The 17,604-nt window shown below is 34.1% G+C and overlaps 3 protein-coding genes across 3 annotated transcripts; all 3 read right to left on the reverse strand.

Moving 5' to 3' along the window:
• Nucleotides 1–274: 274 nt before the first annotated feature.
• On the reverse strand, nucleotides 275–6,526 carry LOC128286433 (peroxisome biogenesis protein 5-like). Its single transcript, XM_053023742.1, has 7 exons — nucleotides 5,888–6,526; nucleotides 5,656–5,713; nucleotides 3,742–3,935; nucleotides 3,425–3,623; nucleotides 2,417–2,485; nucleotides 2,209–2,318; nucleotides 275–868 (listed from the first exon to the last, which is right to left on the reverse strand). Exons 1-6 carry the CDS (start codon nucleotides 6,019–6,021, stop codon nucleotides 2,295–2,297), a joined length of 678 nt encoding a protein of 225 aa, XP_052879702.1. The 5' UTR covers nucleotides 6,022–6,526; the 3' UTR covers nucleotides 275–868; nucleotides 2,209–2,294.
• A 141-nt stretch (nucleotides 6,527–6,667) lies between these two features.
• On the reverse strand, nucleotides 6,668–8,348 carry LOC108462851 (uncharacterized). Its single transcript, XM_053023743.1, has 4 exons — nucleotides 8,256–8,348; nucleotides 7,558–7,610; nucleotides 7,088–7,293; nucleotides 6,668–7,008 (listed from the first exon to the last, which is right to left on the reverse strand). Exons 1-4 carry the CDS (start codon nucleotides 8,331–8,333, stop codon nucleotides 6,815–6,817), a joined length of 531 nt encoding a protein of 176 aa, XP_052879703.1. The 5' UTR covers nucleotides 8,334–8,348; the 3' UTR covers nucleotides 6,668–6,814.
• A 1,795-nt stretch (nucleotides 8,349–10,143) lies between these two features.
• On the reverse strand, nucleotides 10,144–17,434 carry LOC108464122 (14 kDa zinc-binding protein). The gene is given in 7 exon segments (XM_017764223.2): nucleotides 10,144–10,353; nucleotides 10,477–10,483; nucleotides 10,485–10,557; nucleotides 10,559–10,587; nucleotides 13,914–14,003; nucleotides 17,010–17,067; nucleotides 17,240–17,434. Coding segments are annotated over 7 exon segments (459 nt in total). The 5' UTR covers nucleotides 17,374–17,434; the 3' UTR covers nucleotides 10,144–10,285.
• Between the last annotated feature and the right edge of the window lie 170 nt (nucleotides 17,435–17,604).

A 17,604-nucleotide genomic window follows, 5' to 3' on the forward strand; every position in this document is an offset into this window, starting at 1 on the left:
CTGTAAAACAATATAAGAGTAACATGTTTATAAATAGTTAGGAGATAAAATCTTTTAAATATCCTGTAATAAATAAAAAATATCCTGTAACATATATAAATGGGAATATTTCCCACTTACAAGCTTTCGACTTTTAGAAGCCAAGGAAGGAAGTTTAAGCCATCTCAACTCTATAACCCACACCACACACTTTATCTATCTTCTTATACACTCACCTCATTCATTCCACTATTACCAAAATTGCCACTCATTTTAAACCTTGTCCACCGTAAACCCTGCCCTCTAGTTTCCTTGTAAGACCTAAAATTCTCCATTTCTGATGGCCCTTTTTTGTAAGGCTTAAGTTAGATAATGCAGTTTCATTAGAGATTTAGAGAGATGATAGCTCCTGCTTCCGCTTCTCATTTAAACATTCAAGGCAAAAGAAAAGAGACAAAACATTGAAGGCAAAAGAATTATACACAATCTTAATAAGGCTTGCTAGAGAAAAACAAATCAAATCAGTGGAAAAGAAACCAAACTAGTGCAATGGAGGAAACCAAACCAGTGGAAAAATGAGAGGTAATGAACAATTGCCTGCAACTAAATACAAAAATCTTACAATAGATTGGTGATCAAGTTATAATCTCTCTGTCCAATCAACTATCAACATTATGAAGGGGACCCTTAATTTAAATTGCAGAAAACAGATGAAGATAGGTAGTTTTTAAGGAGAATTACTATCCAACATTAGCAAATAGAAACCCAACTATCTGCTGGCTTCAAAATGTAGCGACAGACTAATAACAAAGAAAACCAGTAGATTGTAGAGAGATACCTTGGATTTTATATGAATGGCCGACGTCCTCAAAAGAGAAACCTTCGTTTTCTACATAATTAACAATACCAAAGCAAAAGATGAGTAATTTGGATTTTTTTAAAAATAAACCAATAATACAATTCAAATATGAAACTTAAAAAGAAAACTCTCATTGTAAGATCAAAAAAGGCAAATATACTGTATTCTTCATAAGAAAGAAAACAACACCTAGTTAACATCTTCTAATGCAACACAATAACCACTCGAAACTACTTTGTAATATACAACAACCTTTTCAGTTAAATTGCATCCCTAATTCTAGCCATGCCATGCATTTAGATATTACCTGAATATTTCAATCAAAATCCATTTCCAAATCATGTAAGTAACAGCACACAAACAATTCCAACTAAGTTCATTGATGAGCTCCACTCAACTATTTTAAAGAAAATCTACCCCAATCCTTACTGATGAGTGAAAGCACCTAGCAGTGTGAAAAGAAAACCAAATATGCATTGATCCATGGATGGACTAATATGCACCACCTTAGCACTAGATAAAATGCAAGACTTTTCACTCTAAATATGACCATGTTCTTCTAGTTAAAATTGATGTTAATTGAGCCCAGTGTCTCTTACTTTCAATTCTATTAGAAAACACACAACAATGCCATACAAACTGACATATAAATATAAATCACTAACCGCACAGTTAGGTTGAAAGGTACTCGCCACATATGACAAGCTCACTTCCATGCATACAAAGCTAAAGGATAAGCATTGTATAACTTATGCATATTATAAATAATTACTGACATTCCTCAAGCTTTGGAGGGATAAATATCATGAGCATTCTCCATTGGCGAGTACCTTTCAACCTTTTCAGGCATACCTCAATGAAGGTACAATTATATAAGTAATTACAAGTTTTTCAGGGAAAAATATTGTGCAATGTTCAAGCACATATTTCCAGGAAATTAGCTTTTAATGCATACTTCTACTTCTCAAACACTTAATCTACGAGACATAATTTCTATTCTTAGACACAGCCTTCAAGGCATACTTCATCTTCTTCGGATAACATTTCGGAAAACACTTCGAATAACACTAGAATATAACAATAACATTTCCAAAATTTAATGTTAGGGATAAGCTTCTAGTAATCTTATGGAAAATTATATCCTGTCACCGTATGTAAAACTCTAAGTCCAAAATATAATCATTGCAGTCATGGAAATCATATGCAAAAAGACACTCTTGCAATCACAGCATTCACAACATAAGCAAACTATCCCACAGTAACATTAGAGGAAGCGGCTTACACTCAAACCAAGATTGCAATATCAAGGCATTGTTCCAAAAGACAAAAACCAACCAAAAAAACAACGAATTATACCCTAGTGTACTTACAGCAGCATAATACAAAGAATTAGCAAGCTCCAGTGGCGCAAGAGTACCATACTTTGGGTGATGACGTAACCATCCATACAGATACTTTAAAGCAGCAGTCTGTTCCAATTCTGAACTTTTCAAACAGTATTATTTGTTTGACACACCAAAATTTTAATCTCATCTTGATTAAAGGGATAAGCATTCACTAGCCATTTGTATGACTCACACCAAGAGCAAGAAGTACTTCCAGATTGGTAGGATCGGCCTCCTGAGCACGCATCATTGCTGCAATAGCCTGTACAGAGATATCTAATCAGTGAATTACATTTTTTTCTACAAAGTCAAATATATGGACCCCAGTAAAAACCACATAAAACTGCAGATGCATTAATCAAGAATAACAGAAGTATAAAATGGTCTAGCATAATCCATGTAAGTCTCAAGATAATGACAAGCAGACACATTAATCATCCAAAACAACTTGCAATAAATGTGAAACATTACACTTCATAGGCTTGATATAGTCATAGTTTAAGATGGAACCTTATCCATTCAAATTAATTTTAATTAAGCCAAAAAGGTTTTGACATGGTTCAAGAATAAATAGAAGCGGATGATAAGTGAAATGTAATGCACTACTAGTTCATGAGACAACGAACGATAATAGGTTAGATCCAGAACATTAGCAGCCAGGCAAAGACTGCGGCCTTAGATCTGGTACTCTGACTGAAGCCTCAGGCCACTAAGATAAACGTAATACCAATCATATTGCAAACTTCAATGTTTAAACGAAAAATAGCTCCTTCTATCCCTTTCCACTAGAAGTTTTCATATACAAGAAATGAACATTGCATGGTACACCAACATGGCTACATCAAGCCAGCAAATAAAACACAAAATGTAGCGGTACAAGAAAATAGATCCTTTGTGTTCAAAAGGTTTTCTTGCTTGCTTAAGCAATAGGTTGTTCTGTTTCCTAAAATATGATGGTATTCACAGGGCATTAGACAAGATTAAAAATGATTTAGATTTAGGTGGAAGAGAAAGGTAAATGGTCAACCTTGCCAGGCAAAGAATTGTAACCAAAGATGCTGAACAGATGGCTGAACTAGACAAGCAGTCACATCTCTTAATAGAAATTCTTGTAGTATTAAAGAACACAAAAACAATGTCTTTTGGTGTAAGAATACACATGAACTATCCAACTCTGACAAACAAGAGCAAAGTGGATTACCTGCTGGTCATCATCATTTTCAGCATGGGTTATTACTAGCAATCTCCAACCTTCAGCATTCTCAGGATTTTTCATAACTTCAGCCTCTAGTGCAAGCACTGCTTCTCTCAAAAGTCCTTTCCTGAATAGCTCTTGACCTTCTTTTAAAGGATTTTGATGACCAACATATGGATTCATATCAGAAAATACATAGACACCCCTTGAAGCGTTTTCACAACCAAAACATTCATGTAGAATTCAGAGAGGTTATAACCAAAACATTCATGTAGAATTCAGAGAGGTTATAAAGTGAACTTCTTCAAGGCTACCAGACTTACTCATCATATGAATTTGCCCAGTTATCAGACGAACTATCTCCCAAAGCCCCCTCACCAACTTGACAACCAAATTCTTCTGCCCAGTCATCAACATGCACCTTTGAGAATTCATTGACCCATTGATCATCGACAGACTCTTGTTGCAATCTTTCAGCACCAAATTCATTGGCCCAATGGTCAGGTCCACGGAAAACCTATTAACCATCAAGTCAAGAACATTTAATGAAATGAAGAAAATTAGAATATTTCAAATAAGAATAAGAGCTTCGCACGGTTTAAGAGTCTCAAAATAATACATAACACGCAGAATCATTAGTCGCACTTTGTATCCTGAATAAACAAATCAAAAGACCCTAGTTGTTCTCATACAGTAGCAAACTCCTCAGCCCATTGATCAGGTTGAAGAAAATCAAAGAACCACCAACCAGAGTAGCAGAATCTGTATAATAAGAACATTTATACAAATTACAATGTTTTTAGCTGGTTTAATACCAAACAGAGATATACAATTACAAGAATCATCAGTGACAGTTTATCTTCTAACTTATTATAATCAATAAGCTCTTACTGCTCAATTGATTAGCAAACTCCCTGACCCATTAAGAAGGATTTTTCTTCAGTGCAACAGTGAGTACTGATATTTCTTTGTTACGAAAGAAATAAAATAATAAAGATTTTTCATTAAGGCTGCAATAAACAGCAAACATCACATACATCAACTTCAAAACATCATACCAAACAATCCCCTAGCTGCTAATCCACATAACCTCGACAGCTTCAATACAGTTACATACAATATCTTTACCTGATTCAAACCACCTAATCAAGCTTTGTTACATACAATATCTCTACCTGATTCAGCTCACCTAATCAAGCTTTGTACATTAGGTCTAATTTTAGTTGCGCATCTGCGGACATATTCCTGATTTTGCTAATGCCAACAACATTTTCATTTGTTCAATTTGGAATGGATCTTCCAAAGTTTCAGCTAGCATTCCTGAAAGCTACTTAAACTCTAATCAATCAATGAGTGGCCTTCACCAGTTTTCATCATCAAAATTATCTAAAATTTTACACGTGGTCCATCTGACTTCTCTTGGAAGTCATAACCTCTTTCCATTAACAATTATGAAGCCAATTGCATTCTTTCTAACTCTTACTTGAACATGAAAAACCCTGGTATCTTCTTTTTTTGTTAAGACAACTTTCACTAATAACTAACAACACTCACAAAGGCAAACAAAGGACAGACATTTCAGAACCAATATGTAGAATTAAAACATCAGTAGCACAAGTCAACCAAAACTCAAACACCAAGTAAGGAACAGACAGCGCCAAGACATGGAAATACCAATGATCGTGCAGAGAACTCAATAAAACAGAACAAATCTCACCATCAAGCCATGAAAATACTTCCTTCAAATGCCAACCTTACCTAATAATTTCACGGCATAATAAGGCCACTTCCACATTCATTCCTTAGAATCCATCCTCTTAAATACAATAAGCTACCCCACAAGTCTCGATGCATTACTTTAGGCCAATAACAGGCTACTTGTCAAAATGCACAAGGACACATATCTTCTCCAACTTATAAGGGCAGCGGGTGTTTGCATTTCTATCCATTTTAAGATAAAAACGGAAAAGGTCAAAAGTAGTGCCTTTTGAATTGTTAAAAGCCAAACCAAGTTCCAGGTCGTGACCAGTATTTGGTCGAGGGAAATTTGTTTTAAGAAACAAATAGAAAAAATATATATATAATGAGCATCACCTGTTGCAAGAATCAAGCCATAGTTCAAGAAGGAAAAAAAAAGGCTTGATTTCTAGAAGATCTTTCCAGCATACAAATAAGCGGTGACTGAATCTGCAGAATTTAAAATCAGAAGTAAAAAGAAAAAGAAAAAAGATCAGCACCTTATCATCTTCATACACCACGGTAGATGGGATTTCCTTGTTGATGATTTTGTCAAATCTGAAAAAAAAAAAAAAGAGTAAATGAGAAGGAATGTTCCCGGTAATTCACATCGAAGTGAAAAGGGAAGGAACATCTACTGTGGAGAATTATTCAAAAAAAAATAAGTTTTTTTTTCCTAAAAGAAGAAATTGATGAATAGAAGGAGAAGGAGAAACATAGGGCTCGGCTGACATGGTAGGAGAATCAGAGGGAGCAGCAGCAAGGGCAGCTTCTTTGTCCGAAGCCATGAGGGAAGATGCCAGAGGCAGACGGGATAAGTGAGAACTCAAAACAAACAACCGGCTCTTCTTTATTTCATCATTCATCTATAAATATAATCACTAACCCTAGTTCCTTGCCTTTTTGCATCATGTTGAGCACAGTATTCACCATGTTTGATCAGAGAATCGTCTTGGTTGCCAACATACCCACCAATTTCATCTCTATTAACATAATTTCATTTTGTTTCATTTACATTTTATTGTTTACTAATATTATTTCCATTATTTAGTTATTTCCATTATTTAGTTATTAATATCTACAAAAAAGATAAAGAGAATGTTTACAGAATTATAAATTATAAATATACATGTGTCTGCAGTTGAAAGGAGAAAGAAAGGGAGAAATCTTTATTTTAGAAACATTAATTGGCCAAAGAAGTTGACAATTGGGGTACGGTTTTTTTTTTCTTTTTTTTGGTGCGGGGAGTAATATTGTTCAGAATATAGAGAAAAGAAGGTGGAGAGAAAGTTTATCAAAGAAGAAAATAGAGTTTGATCTTCAAAAAGATGCTCAGTAACTCACCGCTACCAAACCAATACTCTCACTTAACACCGTCCCTGACTACCAATATCTTCGTATCATTGATACGTGAAACACATTATGTATTTTCTCTAACTCAGACAGTAAAGATAGTCGATATGCCACTGGCCCAACTCGATCATACTACAACAACCAATTTGCTAGTGCAAATTTCATAAAATCACCCATGGATTAAGACCAAAACAACTTTCCAGATTCATCACAACATTTAAAAACACCCAACCAGAAGCACAGCCAGAAGCTGTCTGATTTCAGCTAAACATACATAATACTACTATTATGCTACCTGCTAATTAACTAAACACGACCATCAAATAAACTTTCTAACTTCACTTTCCCACCTCTCAAAAGGCTTTCAATCTCTTTAGGAGGGTTTAGCCCCATTCTTTGAGCTCTTTCCCACCGATCCAGTCGCGTTATCCCCACACACGGCCCGTATGCCATGTTCATATCAAATTGCCTTAACACTTGCTCTTGTTCATCAAAATCATCTGTTCCCCTCAAAGAAAAGAAACAATAATTTTAGCTTTTTGTAAATATCCATTTCCGGGAGAAAAGTAAGAGAGTGACCTTTGAGATCGAGTGAACCGCCATGACAAACAAGAGCGGGGGGTTGGGTGATATCGGAACCGAAAGTAGCGGCGTGTTTGGGAGATGGGCTTTTAGTTGATTTTTTTCCGGTGGAGGCAGAGCTGTTCTTCTTCTGCCTGTAGAAAACATTCATGTTCTTCGATGTTGTTGCCATGTTTCTCGATTCTTCTCCTCTCCCAAAGCTTCTGTTTAAATTCAAAATTCAAAAATTAATAATAATTAAATTCAAATTATAGTAATACTAACACGTATTTCTCATTCAATTCAATTTTCTAAATTCAATTCAATAAAATTACTTTTATAGTAATACTAACACGTATTTCTCATTCAATTCAATTTTCTAAATTCAATTCAATAAAATTACTTACCTCAATATTTACTTACTATAAAATAAATAAATTTAAAATTAATACTCAATAATAAATAACTTGAATTACAGAAATACAAACCTCGGTAATCTTCTCCTTTCCCTTTTGAGCCGATATCTCGGGTTCTTTGTTAGCTACGAAAATTAAAATAATTATACTATTAATTACAACACTAATTAAAATAAATAATTGAATTTCTAAACAATTCCTATCTTATTCCCAATTGAGACAATCCCACCAAACAGAATAACCCCGCCAATCACCACCCTCTGCCCAAGGCCACGTCATGCCAAGCTAAACCACTCTGTTGTCACTACTCTTTATCCTCGTTACATCAAATCACATAGCCACCCTACTACGTCACCCACTTTGAATAACAAGCCCACCAATAAAACAAGAACACATGGCTTATAAGTGTTCCCCTCAAATACTCCCCTCAAACCTCATAACAAGAGGGGACCAATCTATCTACTGCCACTTACAACTCTCGGCCCATCGAGTGAACTGCCTCCAACCTTCTTGCCACATTCTTATATTGTATCAACAAAACCCTCAGTTTAATAAAGTTTAGGTTTTTTTAAATATTTTTTATTTATTAGAAAAATGTATATTATTATATAGTTTACGTTAAGTATTTTATCTTTTACAGCAGCACTTGAAGAGATCTACTTGAACAACAGTTTTTTATAAAACATCTAGGCCAAACAAATCCTAAGCATCCAATTTCAAAACGAACATGTCAATTGATCCAATATTTCAAGGAGAGAGCAACAAAATACCAAAAGCTTATTTGAAGAAACACAATTATTGGTTAAGCCCATATGCATTGATCCATTGATTGTAAAGAGATCATCCATCCTATGACAAATTTTAAGTCACAGCTTAGATACTAATGAAGAGTTCTCACTGAAAACCTGTAACAAGCACAGTATACAATTTGATACCAGGCAACGCAATATCCCTATGCTACCCCAAAATAGTTAAACTATTTTAAACCAACCAAAAGCATAAATTACAAACAAAACACTTTCTGAAACAACAAAGACAGAGAAATCCAAAACCCATTTATGGATTTATAATCCCAATTCACTCAATTGCTTACAATACAAAACAAAAACCCAATTTCGAAACTGATTCAGTCAACCATCCTATGATCGACCCGTAATTCCAAACCAAAAGCCATGTAAAAACGATAATGGCAAAGATTCAAATGTGAAGAATCTTTAGGAGAAGAGAAATAAGGAGTCGAACTGTCAAACAAAGGCACGAATTCTTACCCGGGAGTCGATCTGAGCCAAAACTCGACAGAGGAAGATGGAACGAAACGGTGGAGTTTTATTGCCGGAGACATACCAGGAGAAGAGAGATAGAAATCGATGTTATTCATAAACCCTACAACAAAGATTCTTAGTGGCTGGCTTCCTTATTTTCTTCCCCTCATTCAGACGATCCATTTGGTTTGTTGGATTAAAATCGTGAATGGCCTAGAGTTGGCTTGTTGGTTTTATTATAAAAAACCCCATTTCAATTAAAAAGAAACCTCATCCTCAATTCCTTTTTTAATAATTTATAAGGCTAATGACATTTTTGGTATATATTTTGGTCCCTGAAATCACTATCCGATGTAGTCCAAAACCCAGCAATCTGAAACCTAAGCGATCCACAGCCCCAAACACCGAAACAAAGCCCAAAAACAATAGCCCAGCCCTAAAACCCTGCCCCTACACCCCAAACCGGATATCCCCGGAGTAGGATATATCAGTACCGGGATATCCTTCTGTAGGATATCCCCAGGTGGGCTAACTCTTGAAGCGGATCAATTCCTTTGTATCGAGGGACTGGCGATTGTGGTGTCTCTTTATTCGGTGCTAGCTTTCAAGTGGTCTAAGCCCTCTCGGCCTTGCCTTACCGTCGTTTATTTTAATAATAGCCAGTTGGAGAGTCGCCAGGCTGCGAAATTTAGCAACAGAGAACTACCAGGATCGAGTAAACCGGAATATACATGGAATGGGATATCCCTAGCTGGAATAAGAAAGACAGGTAGCCCGGTCCGGACACAGGAAGGATCCGAACCGGATACCAAAACAACTGAACCGGGCACTAAAAGACACTGAACCGGGAAGGGATATGACCGGGATATTCTTGGAATGGCTTAGTCCGAAGCGGGATAATACGAGAACATCCCTGTTCAGAATAAGAATGAAAATTAACCCACGTTGTTGTGAAAATATTTAATGTCAGATTCTCTGAAGATACTCCTTTCGCAAACCAACACGTAGAAGAATCAAAGAAAAAAAAACAATCATCTTTCTATTATCAATTAGAAAAACAGAAACCATATAATGGGATAAAATATGCATCATAAATGAGTCCTTCGCAAGGTTCCATAAAATGGAGATAATTTTGAGACCGAACCAAAAACTTGTCCTTTTTATCCCACATGAATTAACAACAAATTTATGATGGAGAGAAAGAAGTAGAAAATTTTCAAACGGTTTATTATGCCTATTATTAAGTGCAGCTGCTCTACTAACAAATTTCATCTCTCCAAGTAAGATTTCTGCTGCACTGAAAACCAGTTAAATTATATTAAACAGGCATCAAGTTGGGGAACTTTAAACAGGCCTCGTTGAGATTCCAAGCAATGCATTTCACAAGGTTCATTAGTTTTCCCTATACAAGAGCGTACTCCATTGATCATTTAATGAAAGCCCACATGTCGGCTATCGTTATTGAAGTTATCAACAAGGCCATGAAACATACAATGCACACGATCATGAAATACCTATATCAACTATAACTTCTTTATTTAGCCTGAAGGCCAGTTCATTTGGCGCCCTCCAAGGAGGTGGACATGAATGTGATACACAGATTGACCTGCAATACAACACAACGTACTATATGAATAACATTCTAAGCCCCATTCCCATTAGTCTACAAATAGAAATGGAAATTAATATTTCTCAATTAAATAAAATATACAAGAGAAAGAATACAAACATCCTTTTAGGGCCATCATTGATCACAATCCTGAATCCATCTTCCAGCCCTTCCTGTTTTGCAACAAGCTTTGCAGTATTACCCAAGGATTTCAGAGTGCCTCTCCTCAGCCTACAAAAGAGAACTCACAACCATAAAAATAGATCAAGGAACTATCAGCTTCATATTCCTATTTAATTTATTTTAATACGATAATTAGGGCCTACAGTTGTATAACTGGCAAATCTCACTCCTAGGTACCACTAGCGTATACCCAGTCCAAAAAACAAATCTCATCCCCGCCACCCTTTGTGTTTACCACAGGCACAATAATATCCTCTTAAACTAATTCTTATAATGGGAAATCCTAAAACAAAAAGGTTTTCCTTTTGCAGTTCAGTATTTGGCTAGATAGGAGGCTCTATTAAACCATACTCAATAGCCCGCTTCAGCCAGGTCAGATTTCCAGAGATAAGTTGGAATTCTGGTTTGGCAAATGGTTGGTAACATACTAGTTTTATCAAATGACAAACACAAAACCCTCAAACAGAAAGAATAAGAACACAAAGAACAAATAAAGAATGCAAGTTCTCATTTGTAGTAATTAGGATTTTGTTTAAATGTTTTGGCAAACCAAGCTCCTCGTTCTAGAACAAAGTTTCAGAAGCAGATTGGGAGAAATAAAAGCGCCCAAATTGTAGGTCACAACATAAATGCAACAAAATTACAACCTAGGTTACAAAATGAAGGGAAACCCGTTCCTGGATAAGAAGATGAAAGAAGGCTCCTCAAATCTTTCTGCAACAAAAGAAGCAGCACATTTGTGGTCTAATCAATCACATATACAAGAAGCAAGTAGTGGAGTGGATGAAAAGTTTGAAACCTTAGGTTATTTGTTTTATGGTCTGCTGACAGAAATTGTAATCTCCACAGTTAAGGTTAGAATATCATTCACAAATCTCAAAAGGAAGTAGATATCACAACTATGTATGATGGCAGATTGCACCAAAGTTGTAGCAGACTTTTGTCTTGTCACATTTCAGTAGGAATAATTATGTATGTATATATTTTCTTCCAACTTGATTAGGCAATATGCATATTTCCTTACGGTCCTATGGCTATTGTTGGATACTCAAATATTGAGAATTAGAGTCGAGCCTTTTTTTTTTCTGTTTTTATTTTGTGCCCATCACCTTACAGAAAAGCACACCTAGATGCAGCAAGCATAAGGGAGATAAAATAATCTGGCCTAAAGAGGATTTGAGGCACTTTTATTGTCTGATATTAAAGTGCTACACCTAGGTGCACTCCTTAATAACACTACAGAAAACCAACAAAAAATCAAACCCAAATTTGTCTAAACTGATTTAACAAAAAAGAAATGGAACTACTGAAATATATTTTGGTCATCCAATTTTTTTTTTTTTTGTTAATTTAGTACTCTTGTTAGCTCAATTTCATTTTGTGATCAGTCTGATAAAATTCATTAATTACCAGACGAAAATACTGATGTTATCTTTTGATTGATATAATAACAATTTTAACCCCAAACATTTTACACTATCTATCAATTTGGGCCTAATCCTAAAAATTTTAACAAATTTATCCTTCAATATTTACATATTTTGTCAATTTCATCATAATCCTAAAAATTCAAAATAAATTATAATTATTCAAAACTTTCAAATTAAAAATATATAAAAATTTCAAATATATATTCAGAAATATAAAACAAATATATGTTACAAAATATAAAAATAAAATAAAAATTGTTTTTTATTGTTCGGTCATGTTTGGATTGAATTTAAATTTGATGTTTTTATATATTATCATTTCATTTTGTTTCATTTATCTTTTATTGTTTACTAATATTATTTCCATTATTTAGTTATTAATATCTACAAAAAGATAAAGAGAATGTTTACAGAATTACAAATTATAAATATTCATGTGTCTGCGGTTGAAAGTAGAAAGAAAGGGAGAAATCTTTATTTTAGAAACACTAATTAGCCAAAAAAGTTGACAATTGAGGTACGGTTTTTTTTTTTTTTTTTTTGGTGCGGGGAGTAATATTGTTCAAAATAGATAGAAAAAATGGTGGAGAGAAAGTTTATCAAAGAAGAAAATAGAGTTTGATCTTCAAAAAGATTCTCAGTAACTCAACGCTACCAAACCAATACTCTCACTTAACACCGTCGCTGACTACCATTTTCATTCTGGTGCTCAAATACCCACATCACCTCAACTCCCCATTACTCATCAAACACTCACTGTCTTGCTCATGCTTTTTGTAGCTTTTTTGTAAGGCTATTCTTGTAAGTACAAATTAGAATTAAGATGGTACTCCCTCCATAACATAAACTGTGGAAAGTTAACTTTTATAGGCTTTATTATCAAAATTTACTACTTTATTGCAAATTATAAAAGAGCAAAATTATAAATATATATATGGCCAAAAGAATTTTAAATGAGTTGGGAGTAATTTTCAAATATGAATGATAATTTAATTTAATTCAATAAAGATTTGGAAACTTTTGTTCAACATCAAAAAGTTTCACAAAATAAAACCAGACTACGACAAAATTTATGGGCAAAAGTAGAGATAATATTGTTACTAAACAGACACAAGAAAAATAGCTAAAATACAATATTACACAAGCACAAAAGCATATCAAAATCAATATAACACCACTTATTTTTAAAATGTCAAAACTTATAATAAATACATGACACCTTAAACATGATTATGACACAGAAAACAAATGAACAAGCCTTGGATACACAAATTGCAAATTCTAATACTAAGTTATTTCATCGGCCTTATGTTTTTTTCATTACAAACCTTACAAGTGTTTCAGTGATTGCAATCAGTTGATGGATTGAAATAACTTGGTGATGAGCTTTTTAATTCTAGATCGATGACATACTTTCTGTTCATTTGGAATGTCATCTATTTTGACTCAAGGAAGGAGGGGTATATGCAATTTAACTCTAAAGACAATTTCTCCAACAAAGATGAATAATGGATATTGCTTTAAAGTTTTATTACGGATTTTCATTGTACGGATAAATTTAGAAGCACAATTTATCTCATGGATTTATGGCCTATACCTATCAATACTTGCATATCAAGTTTTATGGTTTTCCTCAGCATTGATGTTCTTTCAGTTCCCCACCCTTATAACCACTAATACTCTCTTAGTCTCAACCACCAGAATTTCTCGATACAATTTCCATTTAATTTCACTCCCATTTTCCTTCTCTTTCTTTTCCTTATACAGCATCAAGAGTGAGCAAAACGCAAAAGGCAAATCAAATTAACAAAACTTGAGCAGCATTCTTTTAACAATATTCGATACTTCTTTCCCAAATTAATACCAGCCAAAATTGTAGTTTCCTCAATGAGAAGGCATAAATGTTTACCGCTCAGTTAGTCGTGAAGAAAAAAAAAATTGTACCTTAGACAAACCCGTTAGGCCATCCTTTGATTTTGGAATAATTAAAATGTGCATAGGAGCCTGGGGAGCTATGTCCCTAAAAGCTAAGACCTACAAACAAAAAAAAGGCAAACAAACATAATGTTAGCACAAATTAATGTCAAATAAACTTAAACTAGCAGAAAAGAATTAACATATTAACCTAAAGAAACAGCAAGAATATATTCATGTGAACCTACCACCAAATAGATAAATAAAACTAGGTCATTCTCGCATGCATCTGACGAGGTGAATGCAAGATTCATACAGAAAACAATAACATAAATTAACATTCGCAAATAGAAATCAAACTAAGAAGTTAAAAAAGTAAAACTTTCAACTTCAGATTATAGTTTAGCATGCATAAACTATAATCATAGCTGAAGATTTTCATGCTTCTCTAATTAAAACGTTTGATATTTTGTTATCATGTTTCACTTAATGTTGATCAAATATCAGATATCAGCTAGTGTTAACAGAAAGGATAACACATTATCTTTGATTGTCACCTATTTAACTGCTCAACATGCCAAAAGCCCAAGCCAGCCTGAGTAGAAGCTACAGAGAAATGAAAGGGCCTAACCTCGAGCCTAACGCAAAACTAAAGGCTATTTCTTAGCAAAGTAACATGAGAAAACGTTGATACATATTTGGAGATCAACCAAATCCAATCCAACCAAATTGACTAGAAAAAATTAAAAACCCTAACCCAAAACTGACACAAAAGTCGATCAAAGATTATTCAAACCCAAGGAACCTTTCCAAATGCCACATAATTCTAGGCAACAGACTAAAAAGGAAAAGGAAGTTACAAAAATATGAACAAATGAAAGAAGATAAGATTCACTTGATAGTTCCAAATTAAGTAGTTTCTGAAGAGTCCAAGACTTAGTACGATAACAAACTGTTGATGACATTCTCATCCAGATAATTATGGAATTAATCACAATTCTATAAAAAAATTTGTAAAATATTCCAAAGTGATTAGGTTATGTTCTAGCATCTCCAAATTTCATCTAAAAATAATCAATGAAATACTGTGCAGAGACCAAAATAGAGATTATATGTTTTTACTTATAAAATGAATAAGAAAAGAAATGTATACATTGAATACTGAGATGCTAAAATAGTTCATACCATCATTTATCATCATTAATAACATTTGAAGAAAAGAACAATTAAGGCCATATTTCTTTTGTTACCAATAAAATATCTTTTACTAGAAAGTCATTTATCTCTTCACTAAAAAAGGGAGAAAAAAAGAAAAATGAAGATACCAAAAAGGTGCTAAGTACATGTGTCAGAAAGATGAAATGAAGCTGGAAAAGGGTCATTGTAAAGAGCAGAAATGCATCACATTACAGAAGAGAAGATGCATAACACGTTTGACAAAGGAGAGACAAATTGAGAAGGTTGGTCGGTATTAAAAATGTACAAAGTGTTCGGCTAATAAAATAGAAAGGCTTATTGTAAAATCTTTACCAGAAGTGATAGCTTTAAAGCTTTTGGCCAATTGAAGCAAAATTCAAAGCTAATTAAAATTTTCTTCAGTGCAACAGTGAGTACTGATATTTCTTTGTTACGAAAGAAATAAAATAGTAAGGATTTTTCATTAAGGCAGCAATAAACAGCAAACATGACATACATAAACTTCAAAACATCATACCAAACAATCCCCTAGCTGCTAATCCACACACCCTCAACAGCTTCAATACAGTTACATACAATATCTTTACCTGATTCAAACCACCTAATCAAGCTTTGTTACATACAATATCTCTACCTGATTCAGCTCACCTAATCAAACTTTATACATTAGGTCTCTAATTTTACTTGCGCATCTGCGGACATATTCCTGATTTTGCTAATGCCAACAACATTTGCATTTGTTCAATTTGGAATGGATCTACCAAAATTTCAGCTAGCATTCCTGAAAGCTACTTAAACTCTAATCTATCAATGAGTGGCCTTCACCAGTTTTCATCATCAAAATGATCTAAAATTTTAAACGTGATCCACTTAACTTCTCTTGGAAGTGATAACCTCTTCCCATTAACAATTATGAAGCCAATTGCATTCTTTCTAACTCTTACTTGAACATGAAAAACCCTGGTATCTTCTTTTTTTGTTAAGACAACTTTCAGTAATAACTAACAACACTCACAAAATCAAACAAAGGACAAAAACATTTCAGAACCAATAAGTAGATTTAAAACATCAGCAGCACAAGTCAAACAAAACTCAAACACCAAGTAAGAACAGACAGCGCCAGGACATTGAAATACCAATGAACGCACAGAGAACTCAATAAAACAGAACAAATGTCACCATCAAGCCATGAAAATACTTCCCTTCAAATGGCAACCTTACCTAATACATCTGCTATCTCATTTCCCTGAGAACATTTGACCAGCTGACTGATCCAATTAATGAACCTAATAATTTCAAGGCATAAGGCCATTTCCAAGTTCATTCCTTAGAATCCATCCTCTTAAATACACTAGCATCCCTCAAAATTCTAACAAATTCTCATCTATTACCCTTAACAACACTTCTAGTGAAAATAAATTTAAAAAAGAAAAACATAGCCCTTTATATATACAGCTCTTAAGACAAACAAAAGAACCACTACTCTCTCATTCTAACTTGGAATGTGCTACCCCACAAGTCCCCGTGGATTACTTTAGGCCAATAACGGGCCACATGCCAAAATGCACAAGGACGACGTAGCTTTCCAACTTATAAGGGCAGGGGGTGTTTGCATTTCTATCCATTTTAAGATAAAAACGGAAAAGGTCAAAAGTAATGCCTTTTGAATTGTTAAAAGCCAGACCAAGTTCTAGGTCGCGACCAGAATTTGGTCGAGGGAAATTTGTTCTAAGAAACAAATAGAAAATATATATATATATATATAAAATGAGCATCACCTGTTGTACGAATTAAGCCATAGTTCAAGAATGAAAAAAAAAATGGCCAGATTTCTAAAAGATTTTTCCAGCGTACAAATAAGCAGTGACTGAATCCGCAGAATTTAAAATCAGAAGTAAAAAGAAAAAGAAAAAGAAAAAAGATCAGCACCTTATCATCTTCATACACCACGGTAGCTGGGATTTCCTTCTTGATGATTTTGTCAAATCTGAAAAAAAAAAAAGTAAATGAGAAGGAATGACCCCGGAAATTCACATCGAAGTGAAAAGGGGAGGAACATTTACTGTTGAAAATTATTCTAAAAAAAAAAAGAGTTCTTTTTTTCTAAAAGAAGAAATTGATGAATAGAAGGAGAAGGAGAAACATAGGGCTGGGCTGACATGGTAGGAGAATCAGAGGGAGCAGCAGCAAGGGCAGCTTCTTTCTCCGAAGCCATGAGGGAAGATGCCGGAGGCAAACGGGTTAAGTGAGAACTAAAAACAGACAATCGGCTCTTCTTTATTTCATCATTCATCTATAAATATAATCACTAACCCTAGTTTCTTGCCTTTCTGCATCAGGTGAAAAATTTATATAAAAATTATATTTAATATAAAATTGGGTAAATCGCACAGATAGTCATCCAGCTACCAAAATTTTTTATTTTAGACACTTAAAATAAAAAGGTTGCAATTTAAGCATCCATTTTACATATCTCGACCATTTTGGTCACCCAATTAAAATCATAAATAGCAAGTTAATGTGG

Source organism: Gossypium arboreum, chromosome 13 (assembly GCF_025698485.1).
Source record: "Gossypium arboreum isolate Shixiya-1 chromosome 13, ASM2569848v2, whole genome shotgun sequence".
Classification (NCBI taxonomy): Eukaryota; Viridiplantae; Streptophyta; class Magnoliopsida; order Malvales; family Malvaceae; genus Gossypium; species Gossypium arboreum.

Coding starts and splice junctions, on each gene's coding strand:
- LOC128286433 (XM_053023742.1), bottom strand. CDS start 6,021: ATGAATGATGAAATAAAGAAGAGCCGGTTGTTTGTTTTGAGTTCTCAC. Junction 2,486..3,424: donor AAAATGATGATGACCAGCAG/GTAATCCACTTT, acceptor ATCTCTGTACAG/GCTATTGCAGCAATGATGCG. Junction 2,319..2,416: donor AAGTACTTCTTGCTCTTGGT/GTGAGTCATACA, acceptor TGAAAAGTTCAG/AATTGGAACAGACTGCTGCT.
- LOC108462851 (XM_053023743.1), bottom strand. CDS start 8,333: ATGGATGATCTCTTTACAATCAATGGATCAATGCATATGGGCTTAACC. Junction 7,611..8,255: donor TTTCTTCAAATAAGCTTTTG/GTATTTTGTTGC, acceptor TAATTTTCGTAG/CTAACAAAGAACCCGAGATA. Junction 7,009..7,087: donor CGGTTCACTCGATCTCAAAG/GTCACTCTCTTA, acceptor TGAGGGGAACAG/ATGATTTTGATGAACAAGAG.